At 38.5% G+C, this 21,904-nt stretch overlaps 1 protein-coding gene across 3 annotated transcripts in view; it reads right to left on the reverse strand.

Moving 5' to 3' along the window:
• Positions 1-8,167: 8,167 nt before the first annotated feature.
• Positions 8,168-21,904, reverse strand: part of SPEF2 (sperm flagellar and cilia associated 2) — a 106,722-nt gene continuing 92,985 nt past the window's right edge. Inside the window, exons 34-38 of one of the 3 annotated variants that reach the window (XM_087927381.1) lie at positions 20,710-20,889; positions 19,217-19,471; positions 18,238-18,360; positions 9,094-9,246; positions 8,301-8,417 (exon numbers count right to left, since the gene is read on the reverse strand). In XM_087927381.1, the coding sequence (XP_087783507.1) occupies positions 9,121-9,246; positions 18,238-18,360; positions 19,217-19,471; positions 20,710-20,889 (684 nt within the window). In that variant the 3' untranslated portion in view covers positions 8,301-8,417; positions 9,094-9,120. Of the gene's footprint in view, positions 8,418-9,093; positions 9,247-18,237; positions 18,361-19,216; positions 19,472-20,709; positions 20,890-21,904 lie in introns of all 3 variants that reach the window. The other 2 variants (XM_087927382.1, XM_026713728.2) reach the window with 2 other exon arrangements.

Genomic DNA, 21,904 nt, shown 5'->3' on the forward strand with positions numbered 1-21,904 from the left:
TCGTTTAGAATTAGAATTCTTTTATTGGCCAAGTGTGATTGGACACATAAGGAATTTGTCTTTGGTGTATATGCTTCAGTGTATATAAAAGAAAAGATACATTCATCAAGAGTCAAGAATCATAAGGACAACACTTAATAATAGTCATAGGGTACAATAAGCAATCAAATCATACTGGTGTGGAAAGGGACTTTCACGAAGGCAGTAGTGTCACAAAAAACAGGAAAAGCCCAAGGGGAACATCAGGTCAGCCAGAAAACAAACTTACATAGGAAAAGGAATAAAATAAAAAGTGTTAAAGAATCCCTATAGACAAAAGCCTAAGTAATTAAGAAAACTAGACAGATAGGAAAAGGAAACAAAAGATAATTTAGAAAACCCTTACAAACACAGGATACACCAAATAAGCAAAACAAACACAAAATATAAATAACAAAAGGGACAGACAGGAAATTGCCACAGAATAAATATGAAAAACTATCTTAAAGTTAAAAGAGATTACAGAAAACCAATAATACAATCTGGCCACCCCAGGAGTTTGCCCTCTGGCGGAAATAAAGACAAACTCAAACAGGATTTGAAACATTAGGCACAAATACAAACACTCACACAAAATCAACTTACAAAGGGAAAAAAGGGTATAAAAAACCAGGGACTTACCATAAGAAGCTAGCTAGCCCAGGAACGCAGACTTCTCGCTGTTCTCCGCCTTCCTGAAAAATAAAAAGATCCAGCTTTCAAGCAGTTGTCCGTATCCTTGTGCCGGAGCTCTCCCAGCGGGAAAATCGAATCCTCGAAAGAAAGGCATTTTGACACCTTTCAACACTAGGAAACAGTCCATATAAATTGTAAGGGTACAAGCAACGAAGTTACAGTCATATAGTCATAAATGGGAGGGGATGGGTAATAAGGAGTGATGAGAAGATCAATAGTAATAGTAGTGCAGACTTTGTAAATAGTTGGACAATGTTGAGGGAATTATTTGTTTAGCAGAGTGATGGCGTTTGGGAAAAAAATTGTCCTTGTGTCTAGTTGTTCTGGTGTGCAGTGCTCTATAGTGTTTTTTTGAGGAAGGAGTTGAAACAGTTTATGTCCAGGATGTGAGGGGTCTGTAAATATTTTCACAGCCCCCTTTTTGACTCTTGCAGTATCCAGGTCCTCCACTGAAAGCAGGTTGGTAGTAATTGTTTTTTCTGCAGTCCTAATTATCCTCTGAAGTCTGTGTCTGTCCTGTTGGGTTGCAGAACCAAACCAGACAGTTATAGAGGTGCAGATGACAGTGCCAATAATTCCTTTGTAGAACTGTATCAGCAGCTCCTTGGGCAGTTTGAGCTTTCTGAGTTGGCGCACAATTAACACAACCTACAACAAATGGTATACTTGTACAAAATAGGGTTTTAGAAATCTTTCAGTCAGAAACCATATACTCTTAAGGTGGAGCTAGATCAATATTTAGTTTATTAGTGACAAGAGCATGAATGCTTTTCATTTTAAAATTAGAATGATTCCGTGAATATGATTTGTTGTGCTTTTTTGATGACGTTTTTGATGTTAGGTGTCCATTTTAGGTCATGTGATATAATGGAACCTAGAAATTTGAAGGTCTCTATTGTTGATACTGTGTTGTCTAATATTGTAAGAGGTGGTAGTATGGGAGGGTTTCTCCTACAGTCTACCACCATTTCTATGGTTTGAATGTGTTCAGCTCCAGATTGTTCCAGTTACACCACGAGGCAAGTTGTACAACCTCCAGTCTGTATGCAGATTCATCATTGTCTCGAATGACAATTTAATTTTGAGGTTTTTCTATCTTATCCATGAAGAAAGTGGCAAAGTGTAGTTATTGACTCCCTCCTATAGTTGATAAATATCTGCAAAGTTTAGGAAAATAAGACCCATTTCAACCAAAGTCTAGTTAACTAGGCAAGCATTTGAACCCAGTGGTTTCATACAAAATCCTCACTTTAATTTTTGAATGTTTGGGTTTTTTCCCCTATTGTTTTTTTTGTTTTTAAATCAGATTCTTTCCATCGATCTTGAACATGCATTTGCAAATGTTTGCAATGTTTTTTAGAGTGAAGGAAAGAGCAGCTTCTACCCAGTGGTTGTATTCAGCAGGTTCTGACCAGTTCTGGAGAACCGGTAGCAGAAATTTTGAGTAGTTTGGAGAACCAGAAAATACCACCTCTGACTGGCCCCACCCCCATCTATTCTCTGCCTTCCAAGTCCCAGCTGATTGGCTGGGTCTTCTTTTGTTGCCCTGCACAGGAGAATGGAGCTGAAAAGCAGGTTAGTGGGGTGGGGAGGGAATGGGGTTTTGCAGTATCCTTCCTCTGGAGTAGGAATGAAGATTTCATGGTATCCAAGCCACACTCACCAAGCCCATCACTGTTTCTACCATATCAACTCCCATATGGGATAGGCAGCCCTGAAGGCCTATCAGTAGAATGTATGTAGGGCTTATGAGGGAGAGAGTGGCCCAATTGCTTTCTCACCCTATCTGCATTGATTTAGTTGGCAATTGGAAGGCGAGTTTGCTGTATTCAAATCAAATAATACAGCTATACTTATAATCAAATCAATGGGAGAGTATTTCTCCTTTCCTAAAAGTGGGAAGGTTAAAAGGATTTTCAGGTCTAATACCTACTGTATCTCTAATGCCCTTTAGTGCATTCAGCTGAATACCTGGACAACCCACTCACATGATCTCCTTTACTGGAAAGTTCTCGAAAGTGTCTATGGAGATTCTCAATCATCCAAGTCACGGCTGCACCAAAGATGCTTTTCTAAAAGGCAACAGGACTTTCTTGGCTTTTTCCTTGAAAATGTTTCGCTTCTCATCCAAGAAGCGGAACTGAAGAAGCTAAACATTGCTACCACCTTGGTAGGTTTATCATCTGCAGACCAGAGGAAGGCTTAAAAGACAAAAATGGTTGCTTTTTTTTTTCTCTTTCACAGGCTGCTTTGTAATCTTTTCTGTCAGTCAAATAATGATAGGTCTTCACAGGGCAATCAAATAATGGGCAGGATTTCAGAAAGAAAACTATTTCTTACTGAAATTTTTAAAATCCTTTTTATCTAGGTTTTGTTTGTTTGTTAACATTTAATGTTTTACTTACTATTTTTAATGCTTTAACAATGTCACTGTTTTATATTGTTGTTTTACTGTGCTATAATCCACCCAGAATCACTTAATAAAGAAACGGGACACATATAGATTTAATAAATAATAAACGATCACTTTCTTTCCAACATTTTACAGGTAGTCCTTGACCTAGGAACATAATTGGGACAAGAATTTCTGTGTTTAAGTAAAAAGTAGTTGTTAAGTGAGTCGTGTCAATTTTACAGACTTGGTTGTGGGTTTTCTTTTTTCTTTTTGCCATGGTTGTTAAGCAAATCATTACAATTGTTAAGGGACTTATACGGCCAACGGAGCAAATCCAGCTCTTCCCATTGACTTTGCTTGTTGGAAACTGGCTAGAAGATTCCATATGGTGGTCATATGATTCTGGGACACTGCAGCCATTATAAAGACATGACAGTTGTCAAGGGTCCAAATTATGACCACGTGATCATAGGAATGCTGCAATGGTCATAAGTGTAAGGGCCAGTCGTAAGTCGCCTTTTTCAGTGCCGTTGTAACTTTGAATGGTTGCTAATTGAATGGTGAGTTGAGGTTGAGGCTAAGTTGAGGTCTATCTATATATGCTTGCTTGGCCAGAAATAAGTATGTAGCCATCTTTTTCCCAGGAGGAAAGCAATCATAGACAGAGCAGGGTAGTAAGATGTCCTTCTCATAGTCTATCAGAGCTTTAGCTTCACAGATTAACAACAGTTTTAGGAGCTTCATAAGCTTCATAAAGTTCAGTGATAGCTTTAGGAGCTTCATAATAAAGAAAGAAAAACCACATGCAAGATGTAGCTTTGTCCTTATAGAAATAGTTATGTAACGGTTTTGATAAGGACAAAAACAACTGTAGGATTTATTTACTCAATCTCTAATTCTTTTAGTACAGATTTGAGACTGCTTAGACAGCACATGTAGGTTTGTGACACATATTTACCTGTGGTTTATAATACTGCTTACAGTGACTTAATCCGAAGAACCACAGGGCTGAAAACGTTAACTAAAACAAATCAGTGTATGAGGCCCACATTTTTCATCTAAACCAGATTTCTGTAGGGTTTTTTTTTTCATGATCTGATCAGAAAGTTTTCTTTAAGTCCTAACTGCCAGTCCAAATACATTAATGTAGCTGATTATTTTAAAGCAGCAAGCTCGATTTCACTGTCTCTGATTTTAGCTTATTTTTGCCTTTACCTTCAGCTATGCATTCCCAATCCATGCTTCTTTGCCATCACTCATTCAGTGAAATCATGGCCACAGGAGTATCTTCAAGGAAGAGGGTTGATCAACCAATAGAGGTAGCAGATGCAATCGAAGCCCTAATCCTTTCAAGGTATGTATAGAATAGAATTCTTTATTGGCCAAGTGTGATTGGAATTTGTCCAATCACAGGGAATTTGTCTTGGTGCAAATCATGCCACACATTTTAAAAAGATGCAGGTGTTTAATTGTCATGTCATAACAACTTTTTAAAGAAACACCTGCACTCTTCCCTGCCATGGATGTTCCTTCATGATGCTTCTTGGAGCAAGCCAGGGTAGATATACTTCGCTTCATCATACCCTTGTTTTAACTTCTCAAACAGTGAGATTCACTCCATGGGAGGCTCCTCAAAAGTTAGAGATCCAAAAAAGAATGGCATTAGCACTCATTTATTATTATTTTTTTTAAAAAAAAATGGAACTGCTTGTCCTGCAAAGAAAAAGCAACTGTAACATTGCCATTTTTATTACTCCATTGCTTTTGGGCCTGGCTACAAACATTATTTTGCTGTCCAGATATCAATATAATCCAATTTGATATTCATTTTGGAGAGAAAGTATGTAGCTTGGTAACCAATGAACCTTCCAAGATTTAATTTTCAGATGCTAACAGTTCATGGGGAAGCACAAAGTCCATGTTGCTGTTCCTAACTCATGATCAACCTTTAACTCAGTCAGGAATACGACATCAGAAGCAAGTGGAGGCACAAGAAAACTCCGATTAGCTTCTAGTCTGTGTGCTGAACGCTTACTGTTTTTTTACAAAAGATCTTGAAATAAAACAGGATTTTCATTCAGGTACCTAATATAAGCCCCATATTGTTTTTTTTCCCTTATTACAAGAATTAAAAACAAAACAAAACCCTCTTTCCAAAAACCATTTTCTGAGGATAAAATCTTGATGAAATTCAACAGCTGCAAATACATGTAGGAAGAGCTTTGGCTGCAAATTGTCTGTTTTTGTGCAACGGCATTGTTCAGTTTTTATGCAGACAATCATTAGATAATTGCACTGCACTAGTAGATTTAAACAAGGGCTAGAAAGGTGATCAGTAACTCAGAGAGGAGCCTAAGGCATGGCACCCCTGAATAAGTTTAACTCTGTACATAATGCCCCTCTAAGAAAGCCATTTTACTTGACATTGTGTGATATTGTGTGTGTGCCAAAATAAAACTTATTTGGTGGGGAAATGCCTTTATTGGAGCTGCTGCAGCAAGAAAATAAGCTTTGTCAGACCGTATGGGTTGGGAAGAATGAGGTGGTGGGGGGGACAGAATATAATCCAGAAGATGATAAAACCCTGTGCCGTTCTCTATTCTGAAATTTTTATTAGTACTTTTTAAATATTTTGCCTCTGGTGCTTCTGAGCTGTGATAACTGTCACTATATCTGAATAAAAGTAATCTGATTTTAAAGATCTGGGTGGTCCTGCATGAAATTCTTATTGATTTGCCTTAAATAAGAGGGGGAAAGAGTTGGAAGACGCAGTTGCTAGTTCAGCTCATAATTTTCACGTCTTGATGGTGATAAGATAGATGAAGAAGGAGGTTGAGGTTTCAACACTGATGAAGGACTGTAATATTTGTGGCTGTCTAGAAAGTAGCTCTTAGTTTAAGGTGAAGTGGTTAGTCTGAAATATGTAAAATGAGCAGAGTCAACACCATACATATGCTCACTGAAAACGATTGTATAAGATTCCACTGTACATATCACACATAACACAACAATATGCAAACACAAGGAAATGTCATTTCATCCAAGTGACTTTCAGTATCGTTACTTAAAAGAGGGTTTATTTAAGACACGTGGTTGCCAACTCCCAGAATTCCCCAGCCAGCATGTTGGTTTGGGAATTTTGACAGTTGAGTCCAGACATCTTAAATTGCTATGGTTGACAAACACTGTCCTAGACTTGTACGACCTGTAAGATATATGACCCTATAGGGCAGGGCTGCCAAACTTGCAGTTCGCGGGCTGGATGCATCACCCTCTGGCCACGCCCATGCCTGGTTTAGTGAAGGGGGGGAAAGTCATAGTAAGCCACGTGACAATGCTGTGACAATGCGAGTTTGACATCCCTGCTATAGGAAGTTTATGGTTTTTCAGATGTTAATATGCAGTTATGATCATCACACACTCACAGCTTATATTGGCTGGGACTTCTAGACACGCTCGTGCAAAAACATTTGGAATCTGAAATCCCCTAACTCAAAGCACAAACAAATCTACAATGAACTTTCATTGCTCCAGGATATTGTTGGGGTACCTTTTTTCATTCTCTTTTATTATTCCATATAGTTCACACCAAACAATTTGCTTTTGTAGGAAGATTAATATATTATTTTAAATTTTAGATTTTTAAAATTGTACCTTTATTATTTTTATGACAGCAAACCTAATACATTTTCCTCCTCCTATTTTTCCCCACAGCAACAATTCTGTGAGGTAAATTGGGCTGAGAGAATGGCTGGTCCAAAGTTATCCAGCCAGCTTTTCACATATAAGGCAGCAGAAGAACTCACAATTTCCTTGTTTCTAACCTGGTGCATTAACTACTAGATCTAACTGGTTCTGCGTAGGAAGAAATTCTTTTTGGCATAGAAACATCAGTCTGCCCCGTGGAATGGATTTGGCAATGAAGATACAGCATAAAATAAAAGTTAGGAAATAATAGTCTGAATTTGCAAAAAATAAAATGATTTAAAAAACAGAATTATTTATATGGAAGCTCTCTATCACCCCACTTAAAAAGCAATATAAAATCAAAGTCATATCACCCATAAAAATGACTTCATTAAGTCTATTCATATATCAAGCATACATAGTATGCTAGGCTATATAGGCTGTATTTCTAGGCTGCAGGGGATTTACTTCCAATTAGCAAGCTTGATATTAGAAAAATAATGGCATTGCTCGTGTTAAATGTTTGAATCATTTTGTCATTAAATGTCCTCTCATAAAAGTGTACATTGTAAATGCAATTAGCATTTATTTGCAAAAACATTTAAACCCTAATGTAAATACAGGAGGTTCCCCAATGGAAAAATCCCATCTAGGCCTGTCTAGTGCATGGAACGGCTCTCATCCTTTTAGACAATCTCAAGAATCAAAGGGAGGGAGAATCTATAATGGAGGATCCATGGATTTTCTTGTTTTTTCTTTGAAAATGTTTCGCTTCTCATCCAAGAAGCTTCTTCAGCTTTGACTGGATGGTAGGGAATGGAAGGATTTATGACCCGCTGTCTGCAAGAAATATAAATCCTTCCATTCCCCACCATCCAGTCAGAGCTGAAGAAGCTTCTTGGATGAGAAGTGAAACATCTTCAAAAGAAAAAACAAGAAAGTCCAGTTGTCTCCTGAAAAAGCACCTTTGGGACAACCATGACCTGGATAACTGAGAATCTCTACAGACTATAATGGAGGAACCATCCCATTGTACTGTTTTGAAACCATGACAAGCAGGCTGGAGGAAGGATATTGTCAGGGAAAATATGCATGGTACCTCTGGGCGTGGAACTCTTCTCTTCACCATTCTGCCATGACCGTGGGGGAGACCAGTAGAACAGCAAATCAAAGGAACTATTTTTTTTTGCCAGCCAATCAAAAATATGAGATAAGAGGTCATACATTCTGTCTGCTATCTTCTTCTCCGTAACAGAGCATCCATAGCATTGTGCACACAACCTCTTAAATCCACAAAATTATAGCTGCACCATTTCAGATCGTGCTATATTTACGATTGTTTGAAAAAAATTGTCTGAACCACCCCTCAGCTTCAATTAAATCCACGTTTATTTAAAAGAGAATGCACACAAAACCATTTTTATTCCAATTAAAGGACACAGCTCTACAAGTGAGTAAGAATTAACCCAACATTTAGGTCATTTGGGAAATACTTCTGTGGTGCTGAAAACCAGTTGCAGACTTTTATTCCCCTGCCCTAATTTTAATTTCTTTATAATGTGATGTTATCTCCATTAAATGGTTGAATTTGGCCTGCTCTCTGCAGAATCATTTTAAAATCCTATGGAAATAAGAGAAAAATGAATCAGAAAGATGTAACTGTATAGCTACCTGATTGCTTTGATCAACAAACCACTGATTTGGTTACCAAAGCAGATTTTCTCATAGCATTAAAAAACATAATACCCCACATAAATGTATTACTTCTTTAGAAACAATTAGCTAAACCTCTAACCGTTGCATATTAATTCAAAATCTTTGCTTGTAAAAAACTAAAGAGCAGTACATCCAAACACAATTAAGAGGAAATAAAACCATTTCCCCATCCATATTGTTAGGAAGGTCCTTTTACTGAATGTAAAGATCCAGTTTCGTTTTCTCTTATTTTTACAGCCACAGATTATTCTCTTATTATCAAACTTGCTATGCTCAATTACACTGGGATTTATTTTATTATGAAGTTTCTTTGCAAAGTGTACAGGAAAAGAACTTGCATTGTTGCAAAAAACATTTGACAGTTTAAATTAACTGAATTATAAATTACATTAGAACAGGAAAATATTTTTAAAATATATTCTACACCAACAAGGGCAAGATTAGTTTCAGATAATGACAGCTGCAGGTAGAACTAGAATGTAGAAGATTGCTGCATTCAAGGTAACTTTCCTCTAAACAAACACAGCACTGAAAACAAACAAATCCAGCTTAAGTCTGCAACAACCAACCAATAACTCTACCTTAGTTGGTTCATATTTTAAAAGCTGTTATTTGTGGGGGGAAATGCTATCTTTGCACCCTTTGAACATTAGCATCAATGTTTTCCATCTGCTATAACATGCCAGACCTTTGTCCCTGACCCAGGGAAATGTTCCATCTGTCCAGTAAATGTTCTGTAAAAAAAGCAAACAGGTAAACAAACAAACAAACAAACAAATAAATAAATAAATAAAAACAAAAAGCCTTCCTCTCAGTTTGGGTTATCCCAAGTACAAAATCAAACTCTCTGTGGAAGAAAAAGGTAAGTGTCTGCAGAGAAAAGATTGAGAGAGGGGAATAGAAAGGAGAGATTCTGAAGAACACGGTGTATATGTGTGTGTGTGTGTGAGAGAGAGAGAGAGATAGTCTGTCTTAGTGTACACAATATAGAGCAAGCAAAATATGCTGGAAACAATACAAAGGAATATCATCTCTCATTAGTTTTTCAATATGCTTTGTGTCCTAACAAACTTATTACTCAGATGATTTCCCATTGCGTACCGATGATCTTATCAGAATTCAGTCCTACTCTGCAGAACCTTTCAAACCATTTTATCGTGCTTTAAAAAGCGAAATAAAATGGGCCTTATTCAGAACGAAGGCTATGTTTCAACGAACCTTCTACTGTCCCACTTGGGCTGGGGACAGAGTACAATACATGTATCATGACATCACCAGGCAAGGTATATGACTTATATCATTGGAGCAGATGTGGGGGCCAATGCATAACTGGATTATTTGAACCAGGACATCCTGATACCTGTCATCATCATTGTACAGGCTACAGTGTATTGGCCCCATAGAAGACTGATGAGCAGCTAGGGCTTATTTCCTTTTCTACATACAAGAAATACCTGCGCCAAAAAGGATTAGCCAATGAAAGCCCTCTTGGATATCTCAAATTCCTCCACATGGCACTTAGAAGTTTTATTTAACAGAGCTTTGCAAATTGTACCCTGGTATTTTATTTGATTGCTTCTTCTCTGTATTCCTACTTGCCACTATTAAGCTAAAGCAGAGGCACCCATTCTCTAATTTAACACCTGCCAAGAGAAGGGGAATAATATATACCTAAGAGCTATCTTCTCATAAACAGAGGGGCACTCCCAAGCTATTGACAGGATGTTATCACAACTTCCCCAGGTGCTCTCTGCCCACCAATTTTGCATCAAAATTGCATTAACGGCCTCTCCTCCCACAACCCAAAAAGGAAACATTGATTCATGGGTTGGGTGAGAATTGTTTGTGCTGGGTATAAGTAAGTTGTTTTTAAAAAGTCCTTACCACACTGAGATCCCGATACAAATTTATTCCTATGAATGGATGGCATTTTTAATCACAAACAATTCTGCCCACCACACACATAAAACTTTTTTTTTCAGTCAGCTACAATCTGGCTCCTCATTTTACTGGCCTTGGAAGGATGGAAGGCTGAATCAACTTTGAGCCAGTCAGGATTGAACTCCTGGCAGTGAGCAGAGTCAGCTTGCAACACTACATTTTAATCACGGTGCCATCACAGCTCTTATAAAGGTATGTAGGAAAGACCTTGGGAGATTGGGTGAAGAGATGCTGCTGCCTAGGAAAGAGTCAAATAAGAGGCACCAGAGCCCTCAGCTGGCAGAGCAAGAGGATTAAAAGGGACTCTCCCTAATTTCTTGGGCTCTAAATGAACCAGCAGAAAAACCTTACTTTCATATTTGCAAGATTGTTAATGTAGCTTTACAATAAAGTAGAATTAGCTTACCTGGTCGTGTTTCCTGTCTGGTTTATCTGGTAATGCTGACATCAATTTTGTAAGTCTCAAAGTACAGTATTCTGCCATCTTCTTTATAGCCCAAGAAACTAGGAAGGGTCCCTTCTGAGATTCTTGTCCTGCCCACTATCAAGTTGGGGAGCATGCTGTCTCTCAGGCAGCATTTCCTTATTCCATTCTCCTCCCTACTGGCTTTTCTACATATTGTTACAGATTCCAAGGACTTTCCATGTTTGACCCTGGATGGGCGCACTACCATACACAGACCTTGTGCACAGTTTGGAGGATCCTCCTAGACCAGGGGTGTCAAACTCAAGGCCCGGGGGCCGGATCAGGCCTGCAGGTGTGCTTAGATCTGGCCATCAGGGCTGCCCTGGAAACAGCAAAGGACTGACCTGCGGTGCCTCTGCCAGTGAAAATGGAGCTTGGGAGGGCCATGGATAGGCCTTCCCAAGCTCCATTTTTGCTGGCAGAAGGTTGCAGGAGGCTGTCGTAGCAAAAAATGGAGCTCAGGAGTCCATTTTTGCTGACAGAGCGCTCTTGCCACCACAGGCACCCCCGACACAAGTGACGTTGAGCTGGTCATGCCCACCCTGGCCACCCGAAGTCAAACACAACCCTGATATGGCCCTCACTGAAATCAAGTTTGACACCCCTGTCCTAGATATATGGGAGGTAACTGAGGAGCAGATAGCAGTTGTGGCTAGGAGACCTTTTACTCAACTTTGGGTCCTTTTCCCAATAGAACACACACAAAAAAGAGAAAGAATACATACGCACACCCTTCAATTCCACCCTGCTTGTTTCACCTGCTTATTTGCAAGAGAAACTGCAAAATGTTCCAGTTAACATTTCCTTATAAGACCTAAAGCTTAAGAGTCAGGAAAAGAGCTCAAGCGAGAATCCCCTCCATTGAGAAAAAGATGCGCAGCACCTCAAATTTAACAGGCCCTAGCAGTGCAAAGCTTTAGAGATCCCTGTTAGATCACAAGAGAGACACAATTGCCAGTGAGAACCAGTTTAGTAAATCCTGAACTCTGCTGTCTCCCCATGAAATTAAACAGTGAAGAAGAAGCTTGGGGGAAGGGATAGTCTTTTGAATTTCTCCAGAAAGAACAGCTGTTGTATGGAAGGCAAAGAAAAAATCAAAATGTAGCCAAAATCCTAGCTTGAAAATTTCTAGGACACAAGTAGAAATCTAATAGTTTTACAAGTTTTAAAAGTGGAAGGTTACAAGTTGGTAACCTATTCAGAAGGCTTATAGTTCTGCAAACTTTAAGTTTAGTTTAAGATACCCCCATCTATCTCAAGTACTAGAAAGGGAAAGACATTTTTGTTATTTCAGCTTTTCTGCTGTAACTCAGATTGGAAATGGATGGGAAGGCAATGGCAGCAAGTGCCAGTTGAAAGCAAACGTTGCAATCTTAATTGTCCTGGTTGGGTGGGGCTTGGTGATAAGAGAGAACCCATACAATAGAAGAACTAACTTTGCAGAGGTTCAACCATATAGAAACAGAGCTGGAAATAATTAACTCAGATCTCCAACACCACTGATCTTGTATGAATACAGAGACATGGTTTCAGAGTGGTAGACAATCTAGAACTGTGATGGCGAACCTATGGCACGCCATGTTTTTTTTTATGCGTGCCATAGGTGGCACACAGAGCCATTTGTGCCGGCACGCGAACCGCAGGCAAACTTACCTCACTGCGCATGTGCGTGCCTCCCAGCTGTTTTTCAGCCTGTTTGAGGCCTTTTTCAGCCTCCCAGAGGCTTGAGGAAAGCCTTTGCAGGCCGAAAAATAGGCCCATTTCATCACTTCCTATATTTCTGGAAATACCGTAATTGATGAAATGGGCCCACTTTTTGGCCTGCAAAGGCTGCAGAAGCTTTCCTCGAGCCTCTGGGAGGCCGAAAAAGGCCTCAAATGGGCTGAAAATCAGCTGGGAGGCACATTGCAGGTAAGGAAGTGGCGTGGGAGGATTGTGTGTGCATGCGCAGAGAGCCTGGGAGGGCATGCACATTGCCTTCTGGGTGCTGGCAATTTTTGGCACAGGAGCCCAAAAAGGTTAGCCACCACTGATCTAGAATATGCTCCTGTTGGAAGTAAGGTCTGCCCCCATTCTCCTGGTCTTCTGGAAGAGCCTGAAAACTTGGCTTGTTACTTGACCTGGAGACCTGATAGGGTCTGCTACATTGGGAGTAGCTGATGATCCCTACTCCAGCCACCTATCACCTTCATTTTTAAGTGTTTCTATTTACTTCTCCTAAATTTAATTGCTTTGTATTCTTTTTTACTTTTTAATTATATTGTAAGCCACCTAGAGTTGCTGTATCAGTGAGAGTGGTGGCATAAAAAAATAATTATTAATCTTCCTCTTCCTTGAATAATTCTTTGGACAATAGCAGTATTGTCCAAATATTGACAACATTGACTGTTACAGACAAAGACAATATTGACTGTTTCCTCGTATGATTTGATTGCTTATTTACCCTATGACTATTATTAAGTGTTATACTTTATGACTCTTGACTCTTGAGGAATGTATCTTTTCTTTTATGTACACTGAGAGCATTTGTACCAAGGCAAATTGGCCAATTGTGTCCAATCACACTTGGCCAACAAAAAATTCTTTTCTATTCTAGCAGTATATTTGGATTATATGATTTTATAAAACAGAATCATCTGCTTCTTTGCATTGTTTGGGCTGGGGATATGAAAGCCAAAAAGCTTTACTATTGATGTTCTAATTTGTATTGTATTCTACTAGGAATGAGTCAGACTTCTTGATTTTAGTGCTCAAAGTGCTTATCTGTTTGGTGCAGGCGCAAAGCAAGATGCATGCCACATCTGTACCCAGCAAACAAGCCACAATATTTATTAGGAACAATGTGTTTTGCCCCCACAATGAATTGCAAGACACATAGGCAGTATTAGAAGCCAGTATTCACCTTCATTGGAACAACATGCTATATTTCTCCTCTGATTTTGTCAGCTTTGCAAGTGGCATAGCTTTCACCTTTCAAACCACACCTTCAGTTTGCTCAGCTTAATCTCATAAGAGATCTCTGAACAATACTGCTTGGTTGATATTTTTTTTTTTGCTTTATTCTTAAAAGATAAGGTTTTTATTTGCAATGTCATTTGTTTTATGTGGTTTGGAGGAATTTTTTATGGGAAGGGGTGGATAACAGGGCTTTTCAATTCAAAGACAATTTTTATTCCTCTTCAGTTGAATGAGAAATGCAGGAGGGGAAACAGAAGGCAAATTCTTAGCTTTGGGTTCAAATAATAGGTGCACCAAATTTGGACATTAACATTTCCATTGCTACCAACCCATACCTTGAAAGTATGTCTTATTTTATTTTCCTGAAGCTACAAAAATGATGTAGGTTTCTCCCACTGAGATGTACATTCAATCCCACCAATGGATGTGCGTATGCTTTGACATCAGTAATCATATCCTGATTTTCTCTCTATTGCATTTTGCTATACATAGAGCTATCTCTGAAGATAACTTGAACATTACAGCAAAGTGCATCTGCCACAAAGGGAGGCTATAATAGCTGGATAATACTCCTATTGCTGAAGCTGGCCTTGTTCACAAGTTTGCTTCCAGGTGTTCATTATTCCCTATAAAGCCCTTTATAGCCCACAATTTGGGTACCATGAGACCCTGCAGTGAGACCCTACAGAATAAAATCTGCTGGTCCAATAAGCCAACCAAAGTACTGTATCCCATATAAGGTTGGTGGCGGCCCAGTTACTTGCAACCCCCATTCCTTTTGAAATAGCTTACCTCTTCCTGAGATCACAATGTCTCTTTCCCCTCTGAAGGGCATTAAGGCTCTTAAGAAGGCTTTTTTTCCATTACTGAGGACAGTATTCTTGAGCGTCTGGTTTTAGTGGCAGATTTACTGCTAGCCAAAGGCTGAGATATGTTCATTGACAGATGATGTGGATATGATCTTATGCCTTTTAGAGTATTATTTTAGTGGACTATTTGGGTTGATGTTTCTTAAGGTGGGAATTGCTTTGTGTTGTTCATGGAGGTGACATCTAGAAGACGAGTGTAAACTGAAATATATATTTCCAGCTCTGATGGGACCCACCCAAGAAACCAAGAATGAAAGTGTTCTTTTCAATCTCTGCTTCTCTGAACACATATAGAGGCTCTCTAATTTTTATGAGAAGATCCAAGGTTGACAGGCCTGGCTCTTATAATTTATCATCTGTTTTTGGCCTCATTCATCCTGCTTGTTATTTATAGATATTAATCCTTGAGTCTTCGTGGAAAAGAGAGATTGAACAAACTTTATATGGGGAGGAAGCTCAAGGCAGGAAACAATGATCTTCAAACTGTTTATTCAGATTTTAAAGATCATGATTCTGGAGGCAGACAATATTGGCTCAACTTCAGGCAGGAATTTGAAGGCCAAACTGAACCTAACTTTACTACAAAAGAAAAGTATCATTAATATGATAGCTCTTTATTACACAAAGTACAGAAATAAATATTAAAGTTTATTGATCGGCAACTGAAACAGCTGCTTGGTGACTGAAATAACAAAAGTTACCAATGACACAACCAAAGTAATCTTTTTTTTTTTGGTTCCTAACTTTTCTGTTATTTTTCATAAAAAATGGGCTGGCTACATGGCCTGGGTACAGCACAATCACCTAGGCCAATGATGACTTCCGGTGGCACTTCCATTGACAACGGTCAGAGACTGTGATCGTGCGTGGCTTGGGTCCGTGTTTCCCTTGTCAGAAGGGTCCCTACGGGACCGGTGTCATCCTTACCAACCTCGGAGGGGTGGGCGAAGAGGGGGAGACCGCCAGCTGGGTCAAGGGGAGCCGCATCTCCCCACCCTGGCTAAGTATTACTCCCCTGGAAGACAGGGAGAAATGGCAGTCCAAAATGGCTGCCCTGAAGATGGAAAGCTGCTGGGATTTAAGTTTTGCACTGGAGCGGTGAAGTGGTAAGAGGTGTGCAACCAGATAAAGATCTTGATTTTTTTCTTAACAACCTCGAGAAGTAGAAAGAAAGTGCCCTTGCATAAGAGTAACATAGTGGTAAACAGGAAAAAAAAAGGAAAATACAAGGTAAACAAAATTGGTTTATAAAAAGCTACAATGGAATCAGAGACTAAACTTTGAATAATATAAATTGACATTAACTAGGCATTGGATTAAATGCTGGACTTGCCTGGAATTGGTTAATACTAAGAAAGTTACTTGTGGAAATGGTTGGAATTAATGTTTAATATAATTAAAAGAGAAGAGAAAAGAACTTTAAAAAGTGGAAAGAGATACAGAGTGCCATCTAATGACTTTTTTTCCCCTACAAAATTATATGGAAATTTACTGGACTTCTAATTGTTAATAAAATAATAAGAACACCAGAAATTTGGGGAAAAGTGGAGAGAAATTCTACCAAGAGGATATACAGATGCAACTTCCTGGGGCTGTTGGGTGTTGATTGTGACAAAGAGACAGAAGGATTAACAAAAGAAATAAAGGAGACTTTTGGCAAGGATTGCAATAAAAGACTTTGAATATTAACAATTTATTATAAAAATGGAAGAAATAAGCAAAGACTTTAAGTTGGAGTTACAAATGGTAAAAGGAATGTTCAAAGAAAGAAGGGAATTATTAGAAATACTGGAAGAGAAAATAATGGTAATGGTTGCAGAACAAAGAAATGCCGGTGAGGTGGAGTTAAAGGAAGAAGAAAGAGGCTCAGACAGACATGGAGATCAAGAGACTTTGCCAAAAGACACTAAAGGAATTAAAACTATGATATTGATGACAGACTTAACAAATAAAAGAGAAAATGCTCCCAGGGTCAAACAAAAGAAGAAAAAATTATACAAGAAGAAATTTCAAAAAAAGAGAACAGTAAAGGTGGGGAGAGAAGATGGGTGAAATGTTAGAAGGAAGGAAGGAAGACCAGGGAAATTTAGAAAAGGGAAAGTTGGCTCAAATTAAAATAAACAATAAAGCCGAAAAATTTAGAGATAAGGGTTAGGGACAGGGGTGGGATTCTGCAGGTTTGCACCTATTCTCTAGAACCGGTTGTTAGAAGAACTTACTGGCCTAATCCTGTCAGGAAGGCAGGAAGGAAATATTCTGGTGTTGCTTACAGAAACTGCCTCTCCATTAACCCTTTTTACATTCTTGGCAGGACTAGACTTCCTGTCTCAGGAACTTCTCTGGAGTTTTTTTTTTCCCTTCCTTTGCTGGTACTTTTCTTGTGTGGAGTGACCATTCAAAGTTTCAATGGCACTGAAAAAAGTGACTTATGATCATTTTTCATACTTACAACTGTTGCAGCATCCCCACAGTCATGAGAGGCCAGGCAAGGAGATGCGTGCCTCAATGTGAGTGATGTTGAATTGGACACGCCCAGCCAATAACATGACCACCAAGCCGTACCCACCAACTAAGCCACGCCCACAGAACCGGTTGTTAAAAAATGTGAATCCCACCCCTGGTTAGGGATTTTATAAGGGGGATACCACATGGAACGTATATTGGCGTTTAATTTAAAACGTATAGGGAAATATTTTAGGAATGAGTAATTACATATATGAATATTAACTGTATATAAAATGTGTTGTTATGAACCCCCTTTTGGGGAGGATCAAAACAAGGGAATGGAAATGAATTTTTTTTTAAAGATATGATTATTAACGTTTATAAGTAAAGTGAAGATAAAATGAGAGATATTAAGAAGTTATTTTAGTGATTTATTGGAGGGGATATATACAGTTGACTATATATACAGTTGATTATTGAATGGATATTAGAATTGTACAATGAGAATATCCTATTATGATTAAAGTAGGGGAATGGAAAATACCATGTGGATCATAAATATATTGGTTTTATCTATAGTTTTACTCTTTTTAGATTGTTTATTATATATCAGATTAGAGAAAACTAAGGATAACAATGATGTGTAATGAAAAATAAAATAGGAGGTAAGCTGAAAATGGAAATAATAGGGGATAAAGATTTGAAAACTTATGTATGGATGAAATGATATTGATATTGAATTAATGAACTGAAATATGAAATGTAAACTTATTTAAAGATGAGTGAAATGGATAATGATGTGAGTTATAACCTGGGAACATGTTGCTCATGTGGAAAGATGCATAAAATTTAAAAAATAAAAACCTTTGGGGAAAAAAACCTAGGCCAATGATGCCTTCAGTGCCTCTTCTACACATAGCGAAAGCCCTGGTATGTAGTGGAAACTACTACTTGCTACTATTCTTACCACTACTATTGCTACCATTAATAACTACTGCTGCTACTAGTAACTTAGATACTGTCTATTTCAAAAGAAGGATACTTACAGGAAGCTTGTACCCCTGATAGTTGTTAATTAAGTCGTGAATGAAGGGGTGCTTCAAAAGGAGTTCAATTTTGATGGGCTGCAGCTCTTCAGAGCCAAGATCCTTGTATACCTTTATGAAATGCTTTAAGAATAAATGAAGAGAGCTTACTTTATTAGTAAATGAACCAACTGAAAAAACAATAAGCAACATAGAGGAATACTGCTATAGAAGGCAGAATTGTCCTGGGGTGAAATGTCATAATAATGTCTCTTTTTCAGTTTCATAACTTGATAATGAATACTGAAAGAGTAACTTTTCTGGCTAGCACTGATGTTGCCACAGGACCTGGTTGTTGCTTAGAAGGTCCGGTAGGAGAGCACATTTCAAGACCTGCAAATCCTTACCTGTAGAACAGAACACTACAGTACAATCTTTATATTAATCCTATAAATCGGATATCTGTTTTTCCTGGAGGCATCACACAACAAAGCATGCCAGGTACCATTCAATAAATGCCATGATCAAATAAAGGCTTTCTAACTGCAAATGTAATATATCATGATCAGGAGGAGTTCATAAGATATTCTTGGAGAGACAGAGCAGACGGAAGATGTGAAACATAATTTATTCAATAAAGCTCTTATCATGCCTCACTTAAAGTTTAGATTATTGTTGACACAATGGAATGGCTTTACTAATGAGTTTCAACTAGGTGAAAATAAATAAAGAGGCTGACAATCTCATCTACTCCACATACTTCACTCTGCATAGATCTAATACTGAATCACACAGCCGTTCCATATGTGCATATATATATATATATTTCTTGCCTGCAGGTTCAAGACCTCTAATCAGATCCTATTTCAGAAATAGTACAACTGCTAGTCAAACTTACCCCATTTCTTTAAATGTCAGTAACTGACACATTGCTTGCCACAAACATTGGAATAAAAGAACGATATGAATGTAAACAATGGAGCTATAAGCTATAACCAACCTCATAATTGTCCTCTTCTGTCAGATGACTACTAAATCTGTGATTGTCGAAAGCTTTGTTTGTTTCATACTGGAATACATGGAGAAGTGTAGCTAGAGAGATGTATCCGTCTTTGCCGATAGACAGGGCATCATCTTCTTTCTCCTTTTCTTCCATCTCTTCCTCTGCTTCTTCCTCCCCTTCTTCACCAGCCTCCTCTTCTGCCTGTTCCTCCTGGGTAGCCAGGGTTAGGAGCTGCTCAGCAGATGATAAAAACTGACAAAGACAAGCCAAAGATACCATGCGGTTTGGGGGTGGGGTAGATAGTTTCTTAGTGACCAATTGCAAGATATGTGACTCTCAGAAAGACCACCAGCTTGGGACACATACAATAAAGCCAGTCAGAGTGTTGCAGTTTTCTCTGACTAGATACCATTCCTCCTCAGGTTCTCGCTGTCTCTTATTTCTCATATTCAGTACATAAAAAAAGGATTCCAAACTGTGAGCTTCCACTGTCATCCACAAGGAGATGGATGAAACCAAAGTTCTGCCCCCTAGAATCCTGAACAACTTCCAAACATTGTTTTTAATAGAGTTAAACTACTGGATGTTCCTCTAGTGTGAATGAAACCTTTGCAAACTCTATTAAGCTGCGGAAACCTTGCTGTACTACTGTAAAAAGGTCACTCTTTTTCAATCGGTTTAACTGGTATTGCATTCTTGCCTACAATTTTATAATATTGCCAAGAGGTCTACTGAAACATGCATAGTGTGCTTTGCCTGAACTAAGCTTTTCAAGTTTTCTTGAAGATGACCTAGTGGTTAAGACCCAGGCTAGAAACCAGGAGACTGTGATTTCTAGCCCCACCTTAGGCATGAAGGCTGGCTGCAACAGAGAACTGAACATAACTAATCAATATGAACTACCAAGCACTGCATTTGTCAGCCTTGGAAGCCATATTTTTATTTGGAAACTTCGAGGCTGGGAGCGGGGATTTCATAGTGGGGTAGAAGGTTAGACATAACAACATTCTTTCTCAGAGAGTCAAGGACATGTTGCCCTGCACCTGAAGTGGAGTGACTGGGGGAATGTCTCCAGTTGGGATGAAGATTTGACTGGGCCATGTGATGGACTGATGAATGCAGGAGATGGATCTTTGATTTCTCTTTTGGGAAGGGAAAACCCAGAACTCTCAGATTCAGGTTTTCCCAGATGTGCCAATATGACAACTCTAAAAAAACGGAACTTTGAGGAACTGCCTGTCTCAGAGTTTATTGGTTTGGAGTTGGTTAGTTGGAACACTGACAGCATTCTTATTACTATCTGTTCCAATGGTGTATTAACTGGACTTAGGTACTATTCTGTACATTGCACATGTATCCTGCCTTTTCTCCAGAAGCTCTGTGCAACAAATATAATGATAGATCAGAAGAGGCTGGTCTTATGGAAAAAAAAATATTTTTGTCACCAACCAAATCAAGATACAATTTTTATTATCAAGAATTTTTTTTACCATATGAGGAAGAGAAAAGTGTTTCTCCCTCTTCCTTTGAATATATATCCCTGTTGTGACACTAAGGGCTCGATAGACACCATCTACAGCATCAGGGTAAGAGGCAAAGTAGAGTAGCATCTTAGTGTAGTTCAGTTGAGGAGGGTCTTTTTCAGGATCAGCAAATAAATAGAACAAAAACTGCAAAAAAGAAGAAACAGTTCCATTAACTGACATACTGTATTGAATATTTTGCTTAATCACAACAATTCAGTATGGATGTGGCTAAGGTGGGGAATCTAGTTCTAGGCCTTTACTGTGATACTAAGCATCTTTACATGAAGGCTTTGATGGATGGCAGAGGACATCATCTATACGCTCATCTAATGACGACCATCACACATGGAAGGTTGCAACTTGGCATGAAAAAAAAGAGTAAATGGTAAAAAGTTGAATTAATCAGGGAAGGCAAAGGAAGGGAAGTAAAATAAAATGAGGGAGGGAGGAAGGAAGGAAGGTTCTCTGTTTGTAAAAGCAGGAAAAAGAGATCTGCAATAGAACTGAAAGAAAATGGCCTGATTTTGGAATGGAACTGATAAACATATGCAAGGAAGTGAAGTATAGATTTAATTATGAATGCAAGGTCTAAAATGCATGTCAAAAACAATGAACCTATGACTTCTACATTGTAATGGACATGTATGAAAGTAGGAATCCACAGATAAAAGGATAGTTACATTTTAACAGTCTGGATCTCAATGTTATTCCAACAAAAATGAAAGGTTTTTGAATGACTACACAAAGGTGGGCTTCGGTTATTCATTTTTTTATATGAAGGATTAGCAAGAGGCTGGAGGTAGCACGATGCAATCATAGGGAGTGTAAAAAGGTTATGTCTCTATTCCTGCTTCCAGGTACCAGAAGCATTGGGTTAGTCATTTTGAGGAACAAATGTTGACATGAAATGGGCCTTGGTCTCACCAATAGGATATTTTTTATTCTCTTAGAATTCTTTAAGCTTTTTCAGACTAGGAAAAGTGGATAACCAGGGAGACTCATAAGACAGAAAATACTTATAGCAAGAAAGAGTATCAGCTCTGAAATACAATAGAGGAATTAAAAAGAAATATTCATACAGCCTGAGAATAAGGAAGAAAAAGAGGATTTGTTTTTCTTCAGTTGACAATGTTTAAGAAATTATAAGACAGGTTGTGTC

Source organism: Pseudonaja textilis, chromosome 2, assembly GCF_049901715.1.
Source record: "Pseudonaja textilis isolate UNSWEBS1 chromosome 2, rPseTex1.2, whole genome shotgun sequence".
Lineage (NCBI taxonomy): Eukaryota > Metazoa > Chordata > Lepidosauria > Squamata > Elapidae > Pseudonaja > Pseudonaja textilis.